Source organism: Syngnathus typhle, linkage group LG1, assembly GCF_033458585.1.
Source record: "Syngnathus typhle isolate RoL2023-S1 ecotype Sweden linkage group LG1, RoL_Styp_1.0, whole genome shotgun sequence".
Taxonomy (NCBI): domain Eukaryota; kingdom Metazoa; phylum Chordata; class Actinopteri; order Syngnathiformes; family Syngnathidae; genus Syngnathus; species Syngnathus typhle.
In genome coordinates, this window is record NC_083738.1 from 12,447,075 (window position 1) to 12,470,920 (window position 23,846).

General features: G+C 42.1%; 4 protein-coding genes across 6 annotated transcripts; 2 read left to right on the plus strand and 2 right to left on the minus strand.

Moving 5' to 3' along the window:
* Positions 1-987: 987 nt before the first annotated feature.
* On the minus strand, positions 988-8,064 carry LOC133160209 (nuclear factor 7, brain-like). Its single transcript, XM_061287863.1, has 6 exons — positions 7,318-8,064; positions 5,651-5,746; positions 4,383-4,616; positions 4,240-4,262; positions 3,084-3,199; positions 988-3,010 (listed from the first exon to the last, which is right to left on the minus strand). Exons 1-6 carry the CDS (start codon positions 7,858-7,860, stop codon positions 2,442-2,444), a joined length of 1,581 nt encoding a protein of 526 aa, XP_061143847.1. The 5' UTR covers positions 7,861-8,064; the 3' UTR covers positions 988-2,441.
* A 2,136-nt stretch (positions 8,065-10,200) lies between these two features.
* LOC133160229 (endonuclease domain-containing 1 protein-like) lies at positions 10,201-11,867 on the plus strand. The gene is made up of 2 exons (XM_061287890.1): positions 10,201-10,547; positions 11,113-11,867. Exons 1-2 carry the CDS (start codon positions 10,242-10,244, stop codon positions 11,716-11,718), a joined length of 912 nt encoding a protein of 303 aa, XP_061143874.1. The 5' UTR covers positions 10,201-10,241; the 3' UTR covers positions 11,719-11,867.
* A 286-nt stretch (positions 11,868-12,153) lies between these two features.
* si:dkeyp-121d2.7 (zinc finger protein 436) lies at positions 12,154-18,437 on the minus strand. 3 transcript variants are annotated; one of them, XM_061287878.1, is made up of 5 exons: positions 18,232-18,437; positions 17,013-17,331; positions 15,117-15,382; positions 14,269-14,380; positions 12,154-13,497 (listed from the first exon to the last, which is right to left on the minus strand). In XM_061287878.1, exons 1-5 carry the CDS (start codon positions 18,259-18,261, stop codon positions 12,473-12,475), a joined length of 1,752 nt encoding a protein of 583 aa, XP_061143862.1. In that variant the 5' UTR covers positions 18,262-18,437; the 3' UTR covers positions 12,154-12,472. The 3 variants fall into 3 exon arrangements, with proteins under 3 accessions (XP_061143862.1, XP_061143855.1, XP_061143866.1); XM_061287871.1 differs by having other exon boundaries at positions 15,117-15,385; XM_061287882.1 differs by lacking the exon at positions 18,232-18,437 and adding an exon at positions 17,437-18,225 and having other exon boundaries at positions 15,117-15,385.
* A 1,221-nt stretch (positions 18,438-19,658) lies between these two features.
* On the plus strand, positions 19,659-21,204 carry mif (macrophage migration inhibitory factor). Its single transcript, XM_061290411.1, has 3 exons — positions 19,659-19,875; positions 20,707-20,879; positions 20,960-21,204. The coding sequence occupies exons 1-3, from the start codon at positions 19,768-19,770 to the stop codon at positions 21,024-21,026; spliced, it is 348 nt and encodes a 115-aa protein (XP_061146395.1). The 5' UTR covers positions 19,659-19,767; the 3' UTR covers positions 21,027-21,204.
* The last annotated feature ends 2,642 nt before the right edge of the window (positions 21,205-23,846 follow it).

Consider the following 23,846-nt stretch of genomic DNA (forward strand, 5'->3'; position numbering starts at 1 on the left):
TTTTTCATATCCAAAGCCTTTGTTGGGACACAAATTGGATTATTTCCCATTCTCCTAGGTCAGCTATCCGTTTAGTTACACGACACAGATTTCCTGTTTTTTTTTTCTTTTTTTTTGTTTTGCATGCAAACCCAGCTGCTATCAAATAATTTGCTTAGGCTCAAACACATCACCTCAAAGTGGTCCTGCATGCATAATCTCATCCCACAAGGACCAATGACCACACACATACATGAGCACAATTGACTGTTTCATCTCTATTTTTAGATTACAAAGCCAAGCATGTAAACATATTTTTAAATCCTGGGACGAGGCAAAGATAAGAGCTACTTTTACAGAATACAATGAAGTAAGCACACGGCTTTTTAAAATCAGAGCTTGTATTTTTTGTGACATTTCCTCTATAAGAGTCTACACGATTCAAAAATAGAATAGAGCTTTTTGTTTCTTTCTTTCTGTGACATTGTCCATATGCGTGAATGTAGTCTGAACGGCTGTTAGTATGCAAGTGCCCTGTGATTGACTGATGACCAGTCCAAGTTGCACATTGCGTCTTCCAAAGAACGATCTGGACCAGTGGTCTAGAAAATAGATGGATGTACAATGTGGCTCGAGTTACAGTACAAGTTGACATCAATTAAAGAAGAACTGGGTGTATATGGCACAGCAATCTGTGCGTCACAGTTATTGCTGAGTAATACGATTGATCATGGCTTTTTTTTTACATCTGTGTGATACACGAGATGGTGTTAAGGTCAGGGCTGTTTTTCCACACCAAATTCTTCCACAAATTGTCTTTACGGAGCTTTTTTTCCTACACCGGAATCAAAAAAGAGCCCTATCACCCTAGCTGTAATTTAGTAGCCAGGGCTTGTGTTACTGCGTGTTAACTGGCCTGCAGTGATATCAAATTAGACATCAAGACACCTTGACTAACCCTGGAGGCCAATAAAAGGATTCTACAATCAGCCATGAATAATAGACACATTCTTCCTCTCATTATTTATTTGTTTGCATTGCAGGTGACAGATATCCAATTGGCTCTACTAGCACAAATGTTATTTATCAAGCTGGCACTGGAAAAGAAGCTTGTTGTACGTAGAATGCCATATGAGGTGACATCTAATCAGTGGATTAACTTGGACATAAGATATTCATAGCGGTAGGGTGAAACTATAAACAGTAGGTTTACGTCCGTAATGGTTCTTTGTTACAACTCTGCCTCGTCTGTGTTAATCCATTATAACAATAACTCACAAAAAACATTGTGCCTGATAATTAAAGGCTCACTTAAAGATGTACACACGACTAGTATTACTACTTGTGAATCAATAGATGTTAACTCGTGGAATTTTGGACTGTCACGAGTAGTACTGGCACCACACTGCTGTCAATTAGGACATAGCAGTAAAATGTTGTTGTCCTACTAAAGAGCAAGAGTTGTCCCACTTGTGAGGACTAATAGCATACTAGTACATGGACCTCAATTTGGAGATCAATGAGCTTTTTGTCCATTTAGTGGGGGGGAAAAATACCAGTGAGAAAGTTGTCCTATTAGTGAGCTGGATTTTCATAATTGTAAGGGCAAAAAAAAGTCTAGATATATTCATTGTAAACTGAATATCAAGTTAGTTAAGAATTTGAATAACAATGTAAAACCCAGTGTACTAGCATATTGCACAAAAAGGAGTCCTAAAAAACACCTTTTAGTCTCTTTTGCATTGCGCCTTGTATGGCAAATTCCAGAGTAGATGTTTGTCTAAACATGAGCCCCAGAATTTGCTTTTTTGAGAATCTTCTTATAATAAACATGGCCACTCAATTTTATGTTGAACAAACAGGCGTCAAAGGCAGTTTTTCCTCCCCCTCCAATTTGCAAGGAAGCACATTTTGAGAGTTCTTAGGGGTCATGTTGGAAATGGGACATCTAAAATACATTCATGCATTTTCACCAGCATAATCATGTTTTTGGGCATGTTAACGTACCCCAACGGCAAAAATAAAAATAAATCCTGATTGCAAAAGTGTTGTTTCCTTTATTGTGCTATTTGTTTGCTTTTGTCCTTTTAATGTTGTTGATGTTTTTTTTCCTATGCACATTACAGTGAACCTCTGCTATTCACGAGGGTTAGGGACTGTACTATAATTCCCTATACTGATGCCATTAAATGGTGGCAAATGACTACTTTTCGTCTAAATAATGCTTCTCAACTCACATCAATACTAAGACACTAACGGCAAAAGAATACTGTCATTTGTCATGTATTTCTTCAGCAAATAACGGAGTATAGTTTGAAAAAAAAAATCAACAAATAGGTTAGTTTGCAAAAACCAAAACGCAAATATACGGGAGTTCACTGTCAACATGAAGCTTTTCGCAATACATTACATTGACTCAGAAATCTTGTTTCAACATCTTGCATCTAAATGTGCTGATTGAACTATCCCCAGTGTGGCGTGACAATGGTCAGCGGCTCCCAGTTATAGCCTTTAATAATAGGCCAGGGATTAAAATATGGGTAAACTGGCTCGTTGAATTTGGCATCGTAGAAGGTGAACAGGTGGCTCATGTCTCCGGCGTCGTAAAAGGCCACCTCACCGCGGCCGCAGTCCAGATAGACGCCCACCCGCCTGGGAGGTTTGGCCGGATACAACAAACTATCCTCCTCCGTGTCCGTGCATGCTTCATACTCGCAGGTGCCATCTCCGTTGTCCCTCAGCACCATGGTCCAGAAACCGTCCTCCGGGCAGAGGTTGATCTCATCCTTCCTGTTGACGGAGGCTCGGGCCACGCCGAGGCCCCACGCCGTCTTGGAGCCCACTTCCACCTCCCAGTAGTGTCTGCCCGAGGAAAACGCCTCCGTGCCTAGCACGATGTTGTAGCGAGTAAAGCGTTCCGGGTTGTTGGGCAGGTTGGGCTGGATCTTACCCACCTGAACCTTGGTGCGACATGAGGAAACCCACAGGCAGGGGTAGGCCGTGTTCGGGTCCAATGACACCGCGGTCACAGCTAAGGATATAAGGGAAAATACATTCACAATCACATCAAAACTCTAGGCCGTGCCATGTGTGTGGGTTTGTACCAGGCTGAAACACTGCCATCATTTTCCTCCAGGTCCTGTACTGCAAAGGTCCCACAAACTCTCCAGACTGCAGATCCACACTCACCTCCGGGGGGCGCTCAAACAAGTTCTCAGCCCTGGAAAGTCAGAAAGAATGACAGAGAATTCCAAAAGCAACAACCGAAGCCCAAAAATATGAAGGTAATGTTTATTAATAAAGCCAATGATGAACAAATCAGCTGGACTTTCTTTATTCATAGCTCTTCGCTCAGGACCCCGAGCTGCAGTTATGAAAATGTCATCTTTTACTTCCTGACTACCATTGGCACAATGCCAGCCTTTATACTTTGCCACGATCAGGTGGAAATCAGCTGCAAACGGCACTCTGCTGTGGTCGTGTTTGCGCTGGTACAGTATATGATTAGTGCAATATTCTTTGCGAATAAGACATTACGGCGATCCAAATTGCAGCTGCAAATGAGTGGCCACAGTTCATTCTTTGTGATTCAAGACCTCTTAATTGCTTAATTCCTACTATCTTAGAATTTCCTTCATAAATAATATTTGCTTTAATCTTGAGCCAGAAATAAAAATTACAACATTTTTCACCCAAAAAAGTTAGATGTTTGCTTTTGCTCTTCAATTAAAAGACTTCAATGACTGTTCCGCACTCTGTAAGCTGAGGTCTATGGACTACTATTATACCTTGCAGCTGTACTTAATGTTGAGCCTTAATAGTGGAACACTGAATTTCCCCCATGGGATCAATAATCTATCTATCTATCTATCTATCTATCTATCTATCTATCTATCTATCTATCTATCTATCTATCTATCTATCTATCTATCTATCTATCTATCTATCTATCTATCTATCTATCTATCTATCTATCTATCTATCTATCTATCTATCTATCTATCTATCTATCTATCTATCTATCTATCTATCTAATGAAACCTCTTAATTTTGATAATTATTTCATTTAACATGATTTTAGACAAGGTCTTTGCCCATGCCTTGGCCTAGGTCAGTCTGCCCTCTAGTGGCGAATCAGCTGCAGTACAAGTCAAGTTGACTTCAACACGGTGGATGAATGATGAATTAAAAATATTAGGAAAAATGTGATAAATCATAGAACACAAAAAAATCATCCATAATTACAGTGATGGTACTCACCCGCCAATAAAATCTTTAATTCCCTAAAACAGAAGGAAACAAATGCAGGTTTGTAACACATCACTTCCTTTGTACTTGGATGATCGTGTAACGCATCAACATACAGTACATACTGACATCACTAAACATCTCCGCTCTCCCACCTTGAGTTGCTCAGGGTTTTCTTCCTCCATCAGTTTGAGGTGAAGCTGGTCAGCGGCGCTTTCCAGCTGGCTGCTTTGCTGTGCGGCCTCTGTGAGCGCCTCCTCCAGCTCAGTGAGCTTCTCCTCCTTTTGCTTCTGCAGTTTCTGCTTGATGCGATCCTCTTCCTCCTGGAGGAACTCCCTCAGACGGCCAAATTCCACAGTCACCATGTCCTCCAGATCCCCTGATCGCTCCTGAGTGATAAGAAGTCACACATCCACTTGAAGTGAAATTGGATCATTGGCAAAGTTGTAAGGAATCACTGCCAGTGCTATAGCAGTGTTTTCATACACAAAATGCTGCATTTCTGAGGATATACTGTGTTGGTCAAGTATGACACCAAATCAGACACAAAACACCAAAAAGAAACAGAAAGACAGGAAGAGGAGAGTTGGCAAACTTCCCCTTTTATGTTGTTTACTCACATCCTTCCATGCAAAAAGAAATAGAAGTGAAAATAAGTGAATGTGCATTAAAACTGGGTCAAACAACAGAGGGGCGTGACTAATAGGGTTACATTTTTAAAGGGCAAATATGACATTTTTTTCAGAGACGTAGTTTTGAGCAAAGATAGTGTATGTATGTAGACTTATCTGGTACTTTTCAAGCAGTCAACGTGCTACTTACGCTCATATCTCTGTTCAACACATGCGCGCAGACACACACACTCACACACACACACACACATTACTCTACTTTGAATGACGATGAGTAAAAAGTGATGAGTAAATAAGCAGTCCAGCCGAAATGAAGTCAATGCGGCATGCAATTCTAAATAAAGAAAAAATAAAATTCTAAAGAGAGAGAGAGAGAGAGAAAGAGAGAGAGAGAAAGAGAGAGAGAGAGAAAAAAAGACATGATTTGACTTGTTTATGTATCACATCCATTGCATCATGTCTGAGTCTCCATGTGATTTTGCAAGGCCATTCTTGTTCAACTATCACTGCGTGGTGTAATTGTGAGGATTTTAACGGCGAACTCAACCCCAAAATTTTAATAAGTTCTGTGAACCCCAACTTGCCGAAACACAGTGTTCAGTGTTTCATTTGTGGAATATGAATTGAACAGGCAAAATCCACCTGTTTTTATCCAAGCGGACGTTTTGTCATGTGCTGTTGACTGAAAATGGTCTAAGTGAGATGTTCATTTGTGTTTTTATAATTAAGGCAGCCTAAGGAGGACTCGTGAGAGTGGACAAGGCTCGTTGTCATCATCCAAAAACACATACCTTAATGAGAAGGATTTTTTCATTTGTTTCTTTTTGGAAAAGTGAGGCATCCTCCGACTGCTGCTGAACTCTCTCCAGAGCCAGAGACAGTTTATGCTGCAGGGAAGAAGAGACACATTCAAACTACTGCAGAAATAAACTGGATTACGGATAAGCTCCGCCCACCCCCACCTTTCCTCGTTGAAACACACTCTTCCTTAATAGCACTCATATGACACAAGCCCAACTAAGGAACTAAGACAAAACTGCAATTTTAGCTCCAGTTAAAAAAAGAAAAGAGAAAAAAAAGTCAATTTTTATCAGAGGAGTCCAAGAGGAGGAGTTGTCAGACATCACACTGGCTTGCTGAATTCCTGTAAAACACTCAAGTGGCTGGAGGCTGCAAACTGGCTGATCTGCTTTTTGAAAAGCATTCAAACCATCCAATGGTTTATGAAAGCCCTGGTTGTCAATGCTAAAAGAGACATGCGAATATAATTACAAAGTAGGTCAGGTTGTCAATCAGCACACCCATTATTTTTTTCCCCAGTTTGTAAGTAGCGAAGAATTGATTTCTTTTTTATTGAGAACAAGGATACATATACAAGCTAGTTTTTTTAGTGTCACTACAACAAAAACGTTTGTATACACTGCATGTGTGTATTAAAAAACATGTACTGTATGTGCACATATACGTATGGTGCTAAATATGGTCAATTTCTGATTTTTTTAGCAAAGCAATCCTATTGGTCTGTCCCCAAGTTATCTGTATTACTCTTTTAAAACTTGCACTTTTGAACTGGGTGGTACGGCTCATGGCAGACTTTAAATTAAATTAAAGCAAATTAAAATTGACCTAATTACATTGAAAATTACATCAAAGTAATTAGGAATGAATTTAGTCCAGACCAGGGGTGTCACACTCATCTGTGTCATGGACAACATGAAAGTTATGGTTTTCTGCAGAGGGCCATGATGACTGTGAAACCATGCAAATATTTAATCTCCTCATATTATTGTATATACACAAGAACTGATGGATAACCTGTTTAGAAATCTGACGTCAAGGAAAATAGTTTGTTCATCGATTATTCAATTTACCGTGAAAAAGGGATCAACAAAAATTGCTTTCAAAATCTGTTTTGTTTCAAAATTTTGAAATTTGGGTAGAGATTTTAGCAAGAATCGTGGAAGTTGACGCACAAGGTTTGCTTCATCGGTCCACATAAAATGAAATGTCAGGCCAAATCTGCCCCCCAGGCCCTGAGTTTGAAAGAGTGGTGTCGCATTGTAATGTGTTTTGCCATTTTAAATGAATAAGTAACCTGTACTTTATGTGGCCCTTACACATTACAATGATTGTGAATACTGTTTTCATGGAAGAGGTTAAATTGTTTGGGTTACACCAACCTTTTTCTCAAATTATGTATAATTCAATGATTCTCAAAGTGTGGTACAATTACAACTCGTGGCACATAGCCTCCCTCTAGTGGTATATAAAAGAATTTCTAAATGAAATGCATCAAATAAAAAACGACATCTTTAACCGAACAGAATGAACCTTGTGACTATGCATACAGTGTGTTTATAACAATTTAGATCCAGTACATTATGACTTTGAATGATGTACGGTACTTTCTAATTTTCCAGTGGAGTACATTTGAGAGAAAGAGAGCAACACCGTATACCTTATAGTTCTCAAAGGCCTCGTTGATGGGGATGACATTGTGCGTCTTGTGGTCCCGGGACATGCCACAAACTAAACATATCGGCAACTGGTCATCCTCGCAGTAGAGCTTGAGTTTCTCCTCATGCTCCTCGCACATGTCCATTCCGAACAGGCGCGGCCAGTGCCCGACGGACGAGGCGATGCTGCTCATGCTGGACCCGGGTTCTCGTTCCTCCAGCAGATCTTCCGGGACCCAGCCGGGAGGCAGCGGCGGCGCGCCTGCCCCACCCGCGGAGGCGGCGGCAGAGTCCATGGCCCGGGCTCGACGCACGCTGTCCACCACGTTACACAGGAGCGAGTTTGGCCGCAGTTTCCTCGCGCAAGTTTTGCGGCACTTTGGGCAAGTGGACTGCTCTTCCGCCTTGGCCTCCCAGCACTGAATGATGCAAACTTGGCAGAAGTGGTGCCCGCACTCGAGGATGACAGGATCGCGAAAGAGCTCCAGACACACTGGACAGGTGAGTTCCGATTGGAGTTCTTCAAGTGCGCCGGCCTCTGCCATTGCCCTCCCGTCTGCACATAGTCCTCGTTCGGAGACAGGAAACTCACTCGACTTGTCCTTTAGTGTCTCTGTGTACTTGTCAATGCAAAAGTTGACTCCAGGGTAAGAGGCGTGGCCTGTGTATGTTTTTTTCTTTTTTCCCCTGAACCAACCCCACAGAAGACGTGCAGCAACAGGCTCGGCGAGTGCTCCAGTTGCTGCTAAATGCCTCATGACAGTCACAAGCAACCGTTAGAGGGAGATATTTACAGCAGAACAAGTTGTCCTTTCAACGAAATATGCAAGCTTACAAAAAGAGAAAAGACCATCTTTGTGAATGGTGGGGAAATGATGGACGTTCTTAAAAACGATTGAGCATCTACATTTTTATTTTTTCCCATTAACTGAAACAATTAGTCAATAATAATTCGTACCCCAACAAGACAAACCCACGCGTTGAATCTGAATTTCCAGGCTAATATAGTGCAATAGACAGAGTAATACAATAATTAGGACATGAAATTAACATTTGTTATATTAAATTAGAATACACACCCCAGTTACAAAAGACGGAAAAACTAAAAACTAAATATCATTTGCGCATCATTTTCAATCTATATTCAGTCAAATGCACGTCATGTTAAGATATTTAATGTTCAAAGTGATTTTTTTTTTTTTTTTTTTACGAAAATCCCAGAAAGGGTTATATGTGGCTTTCTGGAAAACAACATATGTTTGCTTTTAGGCACTCCTGTGATTGTCTTTTTGTTTTTCTGTACCGTCAGAAAATGCAATCCAAATTTCTTCAGGAAGTCTGTCTTCTGTAAAGAGCAGCATCGACAAACCGAGTGTTAAGGAGGAGAATAAAAAACAAAAATACCGACTCAGACGTATGAAGCTTGGTGAATGACACTTGGCAGTCAAAACATCTTACTCAGCAGGTTTTATTTGGGACTGTAACAAATGACAAATCTCTGTTCTTCCCATCTTACATAATCACCAGGAAATACCAAATTATCATCAAAGGTCCTACGGGTATTTTTCTTCACGACTCGTTTACATGTCCAGAATGTTTTTAGATATAGAACATAAACTGTCAAACGCTACACAGAAATCTTATAAAAGACACATTATTGTCTAATGTGTAAAATTGTATTTTTAATAAAACAAACAAACAAACACACACACACACAAACAAACAATATTCTACTGACACCCATAGCTTTGTAATGACTTCAATACATCCATTTTAAATCCATTTGTAAGGGTGCTGTGAAAGAAATCAAATGTGACTTAAATTCAGACGTATGCTGATGCCAACACATTGGGTCGTGTCACACTCTACTTCCGTGGCACAGCATGGGCACGCCAGCCTTTTGCTAGATTTCCCACATGGTTGCCCCATCTTCTTTCAACAATACATACATTTATGAATTAAGTCTGGAAGAGGTGTCAGAAACAGAGGAATTCCCCACAAATAACAGAACGGGAATCAGACAGAGTTCTCACGTGTTTAGGTCATTGATGTGTGATTCCCACGATAAGGGAAGTTTTGATGACTAAATGTAATAGAGAGTTACAAAAAGGAAACAAGACAGTACAATTTACATATGTGTCATGGCAGCCAAAGTAAAAACAAATCATGGAATCAGATCAGAATCAGGCTTCTTCCAAAATCCGGCACACGTATATGAGCCAAAGCATCGTAAAAGATCAGCTCGGTATTTATAGCGCATGTATAACACATCACAACGCTTGCTGCCAATCATAACTTCAGCAAATGCTCAGACAGTCAAATTTAATTATGCTACATTCAAGGTTCGTCCATTATAAAATAAGCAAAACAATTAAGGGCAACTGCCTGGGAAGTAATGTTAAATAAATGGAGGGAAGAGTTATATGTAGCACTTAGTATTTAATGCATTATTACTTTTTTCCATGTTGTCACTGTCTTGTGTTTTGTATTGTTATGCATGCTATTCCACCGCATTATGGCGACAAGGCAATTGTTTTTTACACCTTAACTTTACTTTCAAACCCAGCTTATAGTAAACGTTAGTGATATCATGACATCTCTGATTAAATGGTGAAAGGAGTCTTTATAACACAATAAAGAGTCATTGTTACAGCGGCAGCGGTTGTGAAAGTGTTATCAAAATAAAGTTTTGTCAAATTTACCAACCTCAATGTCTTGACTTTTGTAACGCGGCTTGCTAAACTTTTCTGAGGTTAGTGACACTGTAAGGCTATTCTATAGTTCCCAGAAGACAGAGTCTGCTGGTCAAGAGGGGAAATTTGCAAACCAGTTTGGGGGCTGGGTCACCCAGGGAGTTCCTTCTGTCTGCATATAAAGGAAACCCTGATAATCTTCAAATGTATCTCCCTAGTAGACATTGAGCGGAATGTCTCATTCAACCCACATGCGTTCCTCCATTGGAGCTCTAGTTCTGCTCTTGAGCTGCTTTGATCACCTGGTCTTCGGAGAACTCAACCAGGACTTCTCCAAATGTCACGATTTCTTCTATAAGGGAACGCCACCGAAGGGTGTAAATGCATTGGGATACCAGCCCATATGCCAGCGCTTTAAGAACCAGTTCCGCTTTGCCAGCATGTACCAGCGTCAGCATCGCACGCCTTTGTACTCGGCATATGTAATCAGCTCTGCAGATGGGAAACGGCCCACTTCCGCCTGGATGTATGAGCCGCAGGTAAGAAACATGAACACTGAAGTTTGCTTCATTTCGACAAAGAGACAGTAGTACTTTTCTGCAATCTGGCACATATTTTTGCCAAGAAGGTAGTCATATTGATTTAGACAGAAGTAATGTCTTGCCACCATCTTGGGTCAGATTTGTGACAAGAAACTATGTTTAGATGAATTGAGGCTCTTCATTTAGAGGAAAAATAGTTGTTTGTCACTATCCTGAGTTTAGACACTTGATTTTGACTAAAGTTGTGCTTTGATATTTTGTGGCATCGATAGGCCTTCAGAAACCTTTGAAGGAGAGCATCGATGACGTGCAGAATTTCATTATTTGCTTTACAAAACATCTTTTCTCCCATACTTGAGACGTTTTACAGTATAAGGCGTACCTTCTATTTTAGGTTGTATTCTTGAAATACTAACGTATGCATGCTCCATATAATGACAATAAAGCCCATTTTAATTCCCAATGTACCCAAGCAAGTGAGTGCATGTACTAACTTAAACTGCAGAAACGTTTCGTTTTTCTGAACAACTAAAGTAAAGTGCCCTGTTTTTTTGTCATTCAGCTAGCCTTTTCCCGCGCCAACCCTGAAATGAAACCATTCAACATATCAGTGGATCAGAACGTGATGGAAAGTCAAGCAGTGCTTCAGGATTACATAAATTCTAACTACACTCGGGGTCATCTCAATCCCAGCATGCACCAGAACACCTCAGAGGACCGTGTGGCCACGTTCACACTGACCAATATTGTCCCTCAGCGGGCGGGCTCCAACTCGGGGCCCTGGAATTCCTGGGAAAACGGAGTTCTGAGGAAGTTCAAGGCCTTCTGTGAGGGTCCCATGTATGTGATTACAGGAGCCATGCCTTATGCGAATGGAGCTCGTTGGATCAAAAACAGGGTGTCTGTTCCCGAGTACATGTGGTCCGCCTACTGCTGCCCGTCTTATAAGGCCAAGCTCCCTCGGGATGTGCTGCCACTGTTTCCAACGTACGCCGCTGTAGGCAGAAACGACCGCAACAGTGGTGAGGAAATTGTGCCGGTGAACCCCAAAGCAAGAACCGCCTTGCGGGGCTACGATGTGAGGAAGATGCCTCTGAACACCCTGGAGGGGATCCTAGCACAAAGGCTGAACATGCCCATCAGTTTGTTTGAGGGCCGATGTCAGTAGCTATGCATACTGCAAACGACCAGTTCTGTGATCACTGTCTATAATCAACATAATCATTTTGTTCTGAATAGCAATCATTGCAATGTAATTCTGAAAGTAATACCTGACTGCTATTGATCTTACAATAAATCTAAACTGCAAAGAAACAACATCTGTTCCTCCCCCACATTCCTATTTTATCCCAATCATTTTCAATGGCAACTCCACGTTAAGCACCCTCTCATGTCAAATCTTAACATGTTCAATCATTCATACTGTTTTTACAGCATTTATTTAAGTTGACTGTTAGTTCACTCGCCTGACTTCCATGCAGGCAGTTCAGGTTCAGTACCCACTCTGAGGGTGTGAATGGTTGGCTCTATTTGCCCTGTGTTAAGAGGCGACCAGTCCAAGGTGTTAATCCAGCTATAAAAAAAAAACCTTTTACATGAGAAGTGTGTTCTGACGGACTGAAGTGTTTATTTCTCAATGCCGACTATAGACAAATGTACAAAACACAGCCATTCCTCTAAAGTGGAGAAAAACACTGACCTCTTCCAAGTGTCAATACAAACAAATAAATGTACATTTTGTTTTAATAAATACGTACAGGCTTTATACAAATACGAATAGCTTCGGTTGAAATGATAGCTTGCTAACTAGCTTATAGCTGCTTAAGTTCTCGTCAGACTTGAAGAACCGCAAACCACTGAGAAACACACGTTAGTCAACTAAATGCTACCACATTCAGCTGCTTCTTCCACATAACTCTTTTTCAAAAACACTGATGGCTTTTCAGCTGCTCCACATCACAAAAGTTCACGCCACAGGCAGAGCACTGCATTGAAGCCTTCTCGCCGTTGTGAATCAGCTGGTGTCTCTTTAAGTACTCCACTCGACTGAAGCGCTTGCCGCACGCCTCGCATCCGTAAGGACGTTCGCCCGTGTGGATCCTCTGGTGGCGCTCCAGGTTGCCGAGGCGGCTGAAGCTTCGCCCGCACAACGGGCACTGGTGCGGCCTCTCACCCGTGTGCACCAGATGATGTCGCTCTAGGGAACGAGAGTGCGTGAAGCGCTTACCGCAGATCTCGCAACAGTGAGGCCTCTCGGCAGCACAGGCGCACTCGTGGTTCTTGAGCGCCCACGCGTGGCTGAATGTATTTCCACAGTGGGCACAAGGGAAAACGTTCTCCTCACCGACACTGTTCTGTAAATGGGCGCCGCCTAGCGGGCAGGGGTGCTCCTCCATCTCAGCTTCTGTAGTGAAGCCGCCCCCACACTGAGGGCAGAAGTGAAGCAGGTCGGGGGCGGCGTCCTCTTCGCCGCCGCTCTCGCCCGCGCTTCCTGCTGCAGACGGCTGCAGGCGCTCAGATTCCCCTTGCTCCGCTCCATCCTCTCCGTTCAGTGCCAAATCGCTTTCTCGCATCTTCCTGACTCTGCCTGACCCGAGCGACCCTGGCCTCGTGTGGCCCTTCACGCGGTCCTTCGCCCGGCCTCTGCCTAACTGGTCCTCTCGCTGCAGCGTGGGCGGCTGTGGCGCCGCATCTCCGTCCTGCTCCATGCCGTCCAGTCCGATGTACTTGGCAGGCAAGCCGAGCTTGGTCCCTAACGCCACCTCCGACGTGGGGCCTGCGGGCTGGGAGGCCGTCATAGCGGCCTGCTCGCGACCTCGCTCGGCCCTCAGTGCAGACTCCAGGCCCCTCAGCTCGTCCACAGTCATACCGCCCTCCGATGGCTCCACCGTGCCCATGTCCCAGTCATTGTCCTCTTTCTTGGCAGATGTGAGGCTCAAGGGATAATCTGCCAAGGAGATGCATGTGAAGAGTGAACACCAAATACAGTGACCAAGCCACAACACTCTGGCCATTTGCACAATATATAATACTCAACACCAGTTTTGAATCTTGACATTCAGCTCCTAGGGAGAGAACACCAAGTTTTAGAAAAAGTAGTGAAGCATTAACCAGTTTGCCAGTTAAGTTCAAAAGAGTGCATTTTAAGTCCCTCCTGAAATTCCACCCTAAAGTCCATGACGCTTAACTTTTCATCAGTAGTGTATACACTTTTTGTACCACAATTCATGCACGGAACAGTTTTTTTCCTAAAATTTCTAATAAGAGATAAGTATAATTTTCAATATTTCGCCAAATCTGCCTTTGTTTTTGTCCATTACAGCTGGTACATCAGGTTTTTAACAACAACAATAATAATAATGTGTAATATAGTCATATATTTGATAATATTTATGAATTATGGGAAAGGTTCAGCAATGTAGAGAAATAGCCGGACTTCTTATTATCAAACGGAAATTCATCAAATCACTAGCGCTAAGGTTAGGGTCATTTAGCTTCATACGGTCCTTATAGCATCCATTTAAAATACTACTTGAAAATGTATTCACAACAAAAACAATTGAGGTCCATGACCAAACTGCGTTAGAAAGTCGAATGGAATCAAAGGATGTAAAATCTAGGTTCAAGTGTTTATTGAGCAAGTAGACCAAATGTTGTTGTGGGTCCATGTATTTTGTCTTCTACTAGTCAGTAATAAGTATACACTGGGGCTTGTTACCTTCACTTTGAGCTCTGGAAATATCCCGGAAGTTGTGGTTTGGCCGATCCATCTTCAGAGCCTCCTTGATCATCCTGAGAGAAGCTGGCTGATATCCCTCGTTCTGGGTAAACTGAATGGAGAAGGCACAGGGGATAGTGAGCAATTTTCCAAGCAAAATTAAATAGAGAAGCATTTGTTTTCATTAAGGTTACTTTTGCTCAGCAACACAAATTGTTGTGTAATTATGGTTTGAGTAAAATTCCGTGCGCAGCAGATAAAAATCCACAATAGAGACCATTTAAAACTTCATGAACTCCAGTAAAGTAGTGAAGGAGACGCCGATTGTGTGCGGTTGCATGAGTGTCGTGGTGTGAGCTTTGACCGGCAGAAGCTACTGCATAAGTGTGCTCACGCTATTGTTCCACAATAGAGCAGCTACGTATTCCCGTAGACCAGGAATAAATGCTGTTGCAAAAGATCATGAAATGCAAACTGGAATTTTGAATATGTGTCAAGTCGCAGACAATCAAGTTCCAAACGGTCTGCAGGTACTGAATTATTCAATTGCATCACTTGGTGTGTGGCTACAGCTAAAGGAGAACTTGTTGGCTGATGCTCTTCTGTAAGACAGAAGAATTATTATGCTTTGAATGACTGCACAGGTGCTTCACTGCGTGGGCCTTTTAAGTGGACAGAGACGCTCCGTGCTCCTGAGACATGGAGAGCTCACATTCTGAAATCAAATCGCCGGTCCTCCATTTGTCAGCACAGCTGCAGCGATCCGACCACAAACAAAACTCTCCTGTTATTCTGTGTCAAGATGCAAAGAAGTTTTGCTGCTCTACTTTCTTCTCCTCATCCCTCACCTCCTCTTTTATGCTGGTCATCTCCTCCCCCTCACAGCCGAGACTGCCTTTCTCTTCCTCATCCCGCACCATGCCTTCCTCATCCTCGTCACCCCTGGGGAGCTGGACAAGGTACATCTGCTTGGAATCTTTTTCTCCTTGTCCTGCTGCCACCACCGCTCCTGCTGCTGCACCTCCTCCAGCGATAGCGCCCCCTCCGCCTTCCTCCCACATGCCTCCAGACCAGCCTCTACGATAGGCTGCTGCAGGGCCCTTCTTTGACTTGCCTGCTGAGGAGAAAATAACTCATGAAGACAGGGTAGACGGAGAAATGTAAGGATGAGGAGGGAGAGTGAGTGTGAGGAAATGATTGGAGGGCCAGGAGCAATGGACGAAGGAGAAAACAAGGTGTGTGGGGGAGTAGCACTTAGAAGGCAAATGAGAGAATTGGAGTGACGAGTAAACGGGATGGGGACGACAGGAAGTACATGAAGAGGAGACGAAGAGAGTACGCCTAATTGCTGTGGTGGATGAGGAGAGGAAGAGGAGTGCGTGAGAGACGTGACAAAGAAGCAAAGCGCACAGGAGGAGGCGGGGGCGGGCAGGAAGGGAGGAGGACTGAGGGGGCAGGGAAGTGAAGGAGGTGGGGGAGGGAGAGGAGCCATGGCGGGAGGGAAGAAGGAAGCGCTTCAAAGCAAAGAGAGAGGAGGGGGAGGTAGAGGACAGATGGAGGAGGAGGCAGAGGAGGGAAGGAAAAAGGAAGAGTGCGTCAGAGCAGAGGAGAGAGAAGGGGGGAGGTGGAGGACAGGGAGGAGGCAAAGGAATATGAGGAGGAGGGTGGAAGAGAGTGTCAAAGCACAGAGGACAGGGAGGCGGAGGATGAAGGAAGAGGAGGAGGAGGAGGAGGAGGGAAGACTAGTGTCTCAATGCACACAGGAGACGACAGAGGGAGGCGGAGGCGGGGAAGGAGGACAAGGAAGAGGAGGAAGATGTGAAGAATAGTTTATCAAGCCACAGAGAAAATGAGAGAAAAGAGGGAGGAGGAGGAGGAGAAAGAGCGTCAGAGCACACAGGAGAGAAAAGAGGGGAGGGAGGGAGGAGGAAAAGGAGAGAAGAAGAATGCAAAGCACAGAAGGGAGGACAGGAGCAGGCAGAGGGAGCAAGATGAAGAGAAGGGGGTTGTGAGGGAGGGATGAGCTCTAGCCAGATGGTTTGCAACAAAACAAGTGATGTGTCTTGGTATAAGCCTTCTTATGCAGCAAGATCCCTGCTTCTCAAATTTTAACAATCATGATTGACAATGATGAACATTTATGGAAAACAATTCAATTTGTTTCTTTCCCTTCAAATTGCAATTCAATTAGAGAATTTCTTTCAATGTCTTTTTATAATGTATGTTTCAACAAACAATCTGATCTGTTATGCATTATGCGATACTAAAATCAAGGAAAAATAAAGCACTGTGACATCTACAGGACTGCAATTACAGGTATCTGAATAACAAACAATATTACTTTCAGTTCAGTAAAAACAAAATATAAATTCAAAAGATGAGGAAAGGTTGTTTCTTTTTTTAAAAATGGGAAATTACTGACAATCATCAACATCAGGTTTTGTTGTAAATCACACTACAGTATATGTGTACCGTATATACTGTATTCTAAGGCTCAGCAGCATATGTCGCTGACACAGAAATGGATTTCTTCAGCGTTATTGTTATCATTAACTCCCTCCCTCCCTCGCTCGCTCTCACCAACCCTCAAACTCTGCTCCGCTCTCAATACAGTATGACCAGTCAAACCGCCATCTCACCTGCAGTGAGAAAATTGTGTTTGATCAACTCACAACGCTATTGGAAATACAATTAATCGTTCAGCTTTAGTTGACACCCACGTGGAACTCATCACTTTCACTTACGTTCCTTCTCGACTTTCCGCTTGTGCCGTCCTTCTTCCGCGACCACGGGTCCGGCGTTGCGGCGGCTTGCAGCCCAGCCGGCGCCGTACATGCGTTCCGTCCTCAACTTGTTCTCGGTGAGCCTCAGGCGCAGCTTGAGAGCGTCGTTTTCCTTTCGGTTCAGGGAAAGCTCCACCAGGTAGTCTGCCACCGTCTCCTGGAACAGTTTGGTGATCTCGCATACGGACGCCCGGATGAGGCCGTCCATGACCGCCGTCAAATGCGTCTCAAACGTGGTCACCGATTCCTCCATTGCCGCAGGGAAGGGTCTGAACAGAAGCTAGACATGAAAATAGATGTGTTACCTTGGTAACATTAATACAGTAGACGTTGGCAAAAACATAAAAGTACTTCACTACAAACTAAAACAAAAACACAGTGGTACCTTGATTCATGAGTGCTGTGGCTTAGTTGTTTTGTTTTGTGAGCCCAAAATTTCATTAAGTAGTGAACTCTCAAAAGACTGAAGTGTTTCATAAGTTAAAAAGTTGTTGGAAATTTCATAGAAAGAGAACCTTTCAAAAAACATACTTGAACCTGAGCGGGGATTGCATTATTTCTCTAAATCGTTCAGCCCTAATTACAAGCAAACTTCAGTTATGTCGCTGTTTCTGTAATATGGGGGGGTGAAATAAGGAGAGTGATCGTCCGTCACCTTTCAGCAAGTTACTGAATGGGAGAAACAGTCAAACACGTAAATGTAAAATGTAGTGTAAAAGTTATGTTTATGAATCACTAGATTAAAACATAAACACACCACACTAACTTGAACCTATTTGTATCTGGGGTTTTGATGCTATCTTGCGATATCTAATGCTATGATGTTGTTTGATGCTATCTTGTGGTATCTAGGCAATGCAGAGTACGGGAATTTTAAGCATTTTTTTCAAATTGCAAATTGTAATCCATGAAACCTGATTTTGTGTACTGCAAATTTGAACAGTTTTTACGCTGGAGCAGTTTTCCTTCTCTCGCCTTATAATACAAACGACACAACACAACATGCTGTTACTACCACAAGTATCGATTGTTACGATGTCCCAAAATATGTATAAATCGCAATTTAGCATCATGTGTTCGAGTGGGCTCATGCAAAACCAAACAGAGGAGCTGCAACCACCGCGTAACGTTACGTGGGGGTCCAATTAGCCAGCAGGCTAATTCGCCTTCAAATACGCACCGTGTGTTTGGATGCTTTGGGTGAATGCATGTAAATCGCAAAGAGGTCGCTTGGGTTCAATGTTTCCGACACAGGCCGAGTCCAATTCGAAAGCAGAGGAAAACGGCGACAAAGGAAAGGGCCATCTAACTTCAGTGCTGCTTCCCACCGCGACTGTTTTCGCCCTCGACTCCCTCCTCAACGCTGTCTAATGATGCTTGGGGAGTGGGCACACTGCGCGTGCTCAGTGACGTCATTGCCATGCAGACAAGAGCAGTCGCGCTATGAGCACGGAAACATTTGACTGGGAATCGTCAACGTCGATTTGTACGCCTTATTGGATGGGGCAAACCGCAACATTAGAGAATATTAAATCATTTACTGCTAGATGTACCAAACGTCGACAGCAAAGCCATATATCATGAGAGTTAAACCGCCAGACTGAACAATTACTTTTTATTGTCTTTGTACACTTTGCCTCATTTTGGCAACAAGAATTATTGACTGTCGAAAACAATTTGGAGTGCTCAATCAACCCACCCTGCATGTTTTTGGGTTGTGGGAGGAAACTGGAGCGCCCGGAGAAAACCCACGCGGGCACGGGGAGAACATGCAAACTCCACACAAAGGAGGTGGAATCAAACCTGCACCCTCTGAACTGTGAGGCAGACGTGCTAACCAGAGCGTCACCGTGCTGTTTTCATAATAGCATAAAAATAATCTATGTTACATAGTACCATATTTATTGAGATATTATGACTTAAGGGTACATTAAGTCCATACCGCACAAGCTTTAAAAAAAACAAAAAAAACTAAAACCTAAAAAATCCTGATGCGCTACAAAAATGTAAACTTTTTTTTACTCAAAAATAAATATAGGGACAAATAAAGCCATCGCTGATTGAAATTTGCTGTTGATCGATATAATTATTATTAGTACATTACTCATGAAAATATTCATTATCCCAGCAGCAGTGAGTGATATACATTTATAGTTGTGGATCAGTTCCCTAAACCTCAAAGGGGTGGTTGCCTCTAGCTGCCATAAGATGGCGGCAAATCGCTTTTTTCCTATTTGACAAGGCTACGGCCTGACTGAAGATAGCTCCTCCCCTTACTTCAACAGAGGTCCTTGTCCCTAAAATGGCACAAAATAGTGACAAAGCAAAACTTTTTCATTTAACAAGGTTTTGGTCTGAGCACAAAAGTAGTTTAAATGTATTCGTAAAATTGTGAATGTGCTGGGAGTTCATTGTAAACATGTATACTCATTAAAAAGTGACATTGTTTATGTGCCTACCTATTTCCCCAATGCATTTAGTTTGTTTATTGAATGGGTTCAGTGCATTTAATAACAAGATTACGGGCAGTTCTGTCACCTTAAATATGGCAGATGCGCTGACGTATTGCAGCAAGGGGCCAATCCACAAGATGCAACATCTTGCTATATAGGTCTATGACTCCATCGCTCGCTGCTTCCGGAGCTCGAGGTATTCTTCCAGTCAGAGAGTTGCAATTTGTCTTTTGAAAGAACCGAAGACTGTTCGTGTGGAAACCATGCCGATGTTTGTAGTTAACACCAACGTGGCTCAAGACAGCGTGCCGCAGGCCCTGTTGTCAGAAGTTACCGAGGAGCTGGCTAAAGCCATGGGCAAGCCTGCACAGGTATGACAGCGACACGCATTCGTCCTGTTACTGTTCATCACCTGGCTTTCTGACTTGTTCCAGAGTTATTTGCAGATATATCTATAGTATATTATACAGGACATGTAAGGATAAACATGTAGTTTCCGTGTTAGTGAATTCTTTTGAATGACGGTGGTGTGTTGAATTCAGCTGATCTTCATTTTCAGAAACTGCACAATGTCTTGTTCAATACCGTAGTTTAAGGTGATATATCTCTCTTCATTAAAAATACAGAAAAATGTGACTGACAAGATGATTTGGCAGTATCCCCATGGTCTGAGCATTTTACTTGATGTCATTTATGCTGAGTTGTGTCGTTCGCGTTTTCCTAGTGGTGTCAAACCTACGGCCCGCGGCCCATACACTGCACGTTAAGGATTCAATCCAGCCGGTTGGGATGATTTTCGCAAATAATAAAATGACGTATAATAACACGTTAACTGCATTTTTTATTTATTATTTTGAAGTATCTGTTCCCATTTTTGTCCACTGATGGTCACAGACATAATGTTTACGTGAAGATAATTCCATACTGTAGAAATAAATTATATAGAATATATTTAGAATTTAATATTTTCACTAAAGCAAAAGCCATCATTTCGAATAGTTGTTATTTATAGCTCATTCAGCAACGGCTGTAGTGAACTGGCCTGTTTGATACCAATTTTTTGTGAAAGTGGCCCCTAAACTAAAACGAAATGCAATTTTTGGGAGGGGGGTGGGGGAGGGGATACGAATAGATAACCTTGTGTGTGATATTAATTGAATGATCCACCCATTTATTTTGTCTTTTTTTTTTGTATTCATCAGTATATTGCTGTGCATATCAACCCGGGGCAAATGATGATGTTTGGTGGGAAGGGAGACCCGTGTGCACTCTGCTCCCTCCACAGCATTGGGAAGATCGGCTCTGCTTATAACAAGCAGTACTCTAAGCTACTGTGTGGACTTCTCAACAAACACCTGAGTGTATCTCCTGACAGGTACAGTATGTTATCCATCTATTATCATGAGATGATACCATTTACAGTACGTCCACAATCTCTCTTTTTGTCTATTTCAGGATTTATATCAATTTTGTGGACATGGATGCAAGCAATGTGGCCACAAACAACTCTACCTTTGGCTGAGATGAAGGTTGAGCTTCTCAACGAAAATATCGTTCGAGTTGTCGTAGTTAAAATTTCCCAAGAAGCCAAATTAACACTCAAAGAAGAGCCTGATAATTGATCTTATAGCATTTGTTTAGTCAGTACAGCTTTTCATTTATCTTTTCTCTCTACATTAAAGTACATCTGGTTGCACAAAGATGTGTCTTCTAATTGTCTCGCCTTTCGTATTGCGTCTTTAATATGTATATATAGACATTAAATGTGTCGAAACGTCATGATGATGATAGGTGAAGATTTCTCATACATTTGCTGTGTGAAAACTGTTTTACACTCAAAGGAAGATCTCTTAAGTCTTAGTTGTGTGTGGCATTTTGTGAGAAAAACTATAGAGCAATCCGACATAAACAATTTTACAGACTTTTTGAGAAAGCGTTTGAGAGCACAGAATAAAGAGTAAAAAAAAGCGCTACATAAAGCAACAAATCGCAAGTAATTCACCATGATGGAACAAAACAATAAATTAAGTCTCATCTTGGACATCATTATTATTTTCTTCACCCATAATTTATAATTTGACAAGAAAACACAAACTTCACATTTAACTACTGTTGGCAAGAATCTGACAAACAAATACAGCAAGTAAGAATTGAGAGAAGGAGCACTTTTCATCGTCAATCTTTGAAATATTATTTCATGCAAGACGCTTTTGTAACCATACTTGTATCCTTGCGTGATGAACGTCTGTTAGGATTCAAATTCATATTAAAATTACTGCCTATTCCTGTTTGAAAGTAAACATCTTTTTAACTCATCTTGACGGTTGGCTCGATGGTATTCGAGACTCCAAAGTCTGTTGTAACGTGGTGCCTATCAACTGCATCTGTATGCTATCAATACATATACTATTCTTCCCTCCCTGGCCATTATCATCAACACAGAGTCAGAGTCAGAGTCAGAGTCAGCTTTATTGTCAATTCCTTCATGCCAAGACACACAAAGAAATCGAAATTACGTTTCCTCCATCCCACGGTGACGAGACACAGTACACGAGTAACATACAAGTAAACAACGGGGGAGAGAGTTCAGGACGCCAACACGTTTCTACTTTTGTGTATTTCAGCATTTATATTAATCTGGAACAACCCAATTTTTGGCTGAGATATCATTGAGCCAGTGCCTCAGAGAAACTATTTTGATCTGTATTGAAGAGTCACAGATAAAAATGACCAAGAAGCAAGAACACATGTCTAAGTTTATTTCATGTAGCTTTGCACTGGTGTTTCTCCCCTACAATAAAGCATACAGTGTAAAATCATGTTTTTTCACTGATCTCAACTGAATTGCATCACATGCTCTTACAACGTGCAAGATAAAGTACCCAAGAAAATTCCTGGGGGCAATTATGTATAGATTTTTATGAAAGGCAGTTTGTGTTTTACATGTTTTCGACAGAAGGACGGACGCACGCACGTACGCACGCACACACACACGCACACACACACAAAAGAGTGGGAGAGAGAGAAATTATAACGTCTATGCCATAGACTCTATGGTGACATATGTATTTATATATTTACTTACGTTGGAGCAAGTCATTTTCTAGGCACTTTTTGAGATATAGCCGATGGCCTACACTGGGTGGCAGCATTAACACACAAGTAAATCTCAATATTTTCTCAATTCGGCCCTCAGCACATTTCACACTGTGCTCTTTATAGTCTGATATTTTTTCCCTGATCTTTGCACACATTTGCACGATTGCACATCAAATGTCTCTTGAGTCAGTCTCGGAGCAAGCACATAAGAAACAAACCAATATTTGTGTCCTTGTGTTCTCAATGTGATCTGTATGGAATTGACAAGATTTTTAACTCGAGGAAAAAAAAATCCCAGCCCGATCAGCCTTTAGGTATGTATTTAAATGGTAGCAGTGGGATGTTTGTTTCACTTGGGAATGGCTTGTAATTATACTCTATGTTTCTCCCTCAGGCAGCAGTCTCAACGGACCCTCATCTCTCCCAAAGGGTCATCTGTCCAAAGGAATGGGAAAAGACAAACACATGAATGGATGTGTTCAGTATTGTTCAGTAGTTTTGAGAAGTACTAGTGGATTTGAACTGATGCTGAGTTAAGATCCAGATTTTTAGACCATTTCATGCTCAGCAACGTACCGTATTCTGGGTATGGTTGTAAAATCCAGATCAAAACCCAGTTTCTCACACAGATTTGGGTTTCAAAGTACCTTTATTTGATTGTATGTATTCAAAGTGGGTCATGGTGATTTAGCAGTGTTTTCTGTTTATACAATTGTTAATATGTAATCTCCTTTCTGCTCTAAGAAGCTTTGCACCAACTGGAACAACAAATGAGCAGCTGACCTCAGAGGACTGAGATGTGTGGGAAAAATAGAGCAGAGCAAATCCATGTATGATGATGCAGGTATACAGTAGTATGTTTTCTTTCTGCTCTCAAACATTAAGTAAAAGCAGCCAATATAAATGATGCTTTTAATGGCTTCGCAGACCATTCCTGCAGTACAGGTTGATGTGGTATAAATGAGTTTTTAATGTTAGTGCTCAGAATAGATGTCATAATCACGATTCCCCACGTCTGGCTGGGCTCTAATGTGCTGTTTCCCTTTTATGTGCCCATGTTTCAGTTTATTTCCCCCACCCTCAGGCAGCTGATTTAATTCACCAGGGGTATGAAAAAAAATGCTCTCAAGTTCTTGCCTTCGAGCCAAAGTGTCATTCCATCACCATCCTATAATCCCCTGGGAGTAAAATGATCCCCCAGATACCCCAGTTATTGCACCAATCTCAGAAATCTGTCATGATG

Coding starts and splice junctions, on each gene's coding strand:
- LOC133160209 (XM_061287863.1), bottom strand. CDS start 7,860: ATGGCAGAGGCCGGCGCACTTGAAGAACTCCAATCGGAACTCACCTGT. Junction 4,617..5,650: donor AAAAAATCCTTCTCATTAAG/GTATGTGTTTTT, acceptor CTTATCACTCAG/GAGCGATCAGGGGATCTGGA. Junction 4,263..4,382: donor AAAACCCTGAGCAACTCAAG/GTGGGAGAGCGG, acceptor CTTCTGTTTTAG/GGAATTAAAGATTTTATTGG.
- LOC133160229 (XM_061287890.1), top strand. CDS start 10,242: ATGTCTCATTCAACCCACATGCGTTCCTCCATTGGAGCTCTAGTTCTG. Junction 10,548..11,112: donor CCTGGATGTATGAGCCGCAG/GTAAGAAACATG, acceptor TTTGTCATTCAG/CTAGCCTTTTCCCGCGCCAA.
- mif (XM_061290411.1), top strand. CDS start 19,768: ATGCCGATGTTTGTAGTTAACACCAACGTGGCTCAAGACAGCGTGCCG. Junction 19,876..20,706: donor CCATGGGCAAGCCTGCACAG/GTATGACAGCGA, acceptor TGTATTCATCAG/TATATTGCTGTGCATATCAA. Junction 20,880..20,959: donor CTGAGTGTATCTCCTGACAG/GTACAGTATGTT, acceptor TGTCTATTTCAG/GATTTATATCAATTTTGTGG.
- si:dkeyp-121d2.7 (XM_061287871.1), bottom strand. CDS start 18,261: ATGCATTCACCCAAAGCATCCAAACACACG. Junction 15,386..17,012: donor GCGGAAAGTCGAGAAGGAAC/GTAAGTGAAAGT, acceptor TTTTCTCCTCAG/CAGGCAAGTCAAAGAAGGGC. Junction 14,381..15,116: donor TGACCAGCATAAAAGAGGAG/GTGAGGGATGAG, acceptor TTCTCCATTCAG/TTTACCCAGAACGAGGGATA.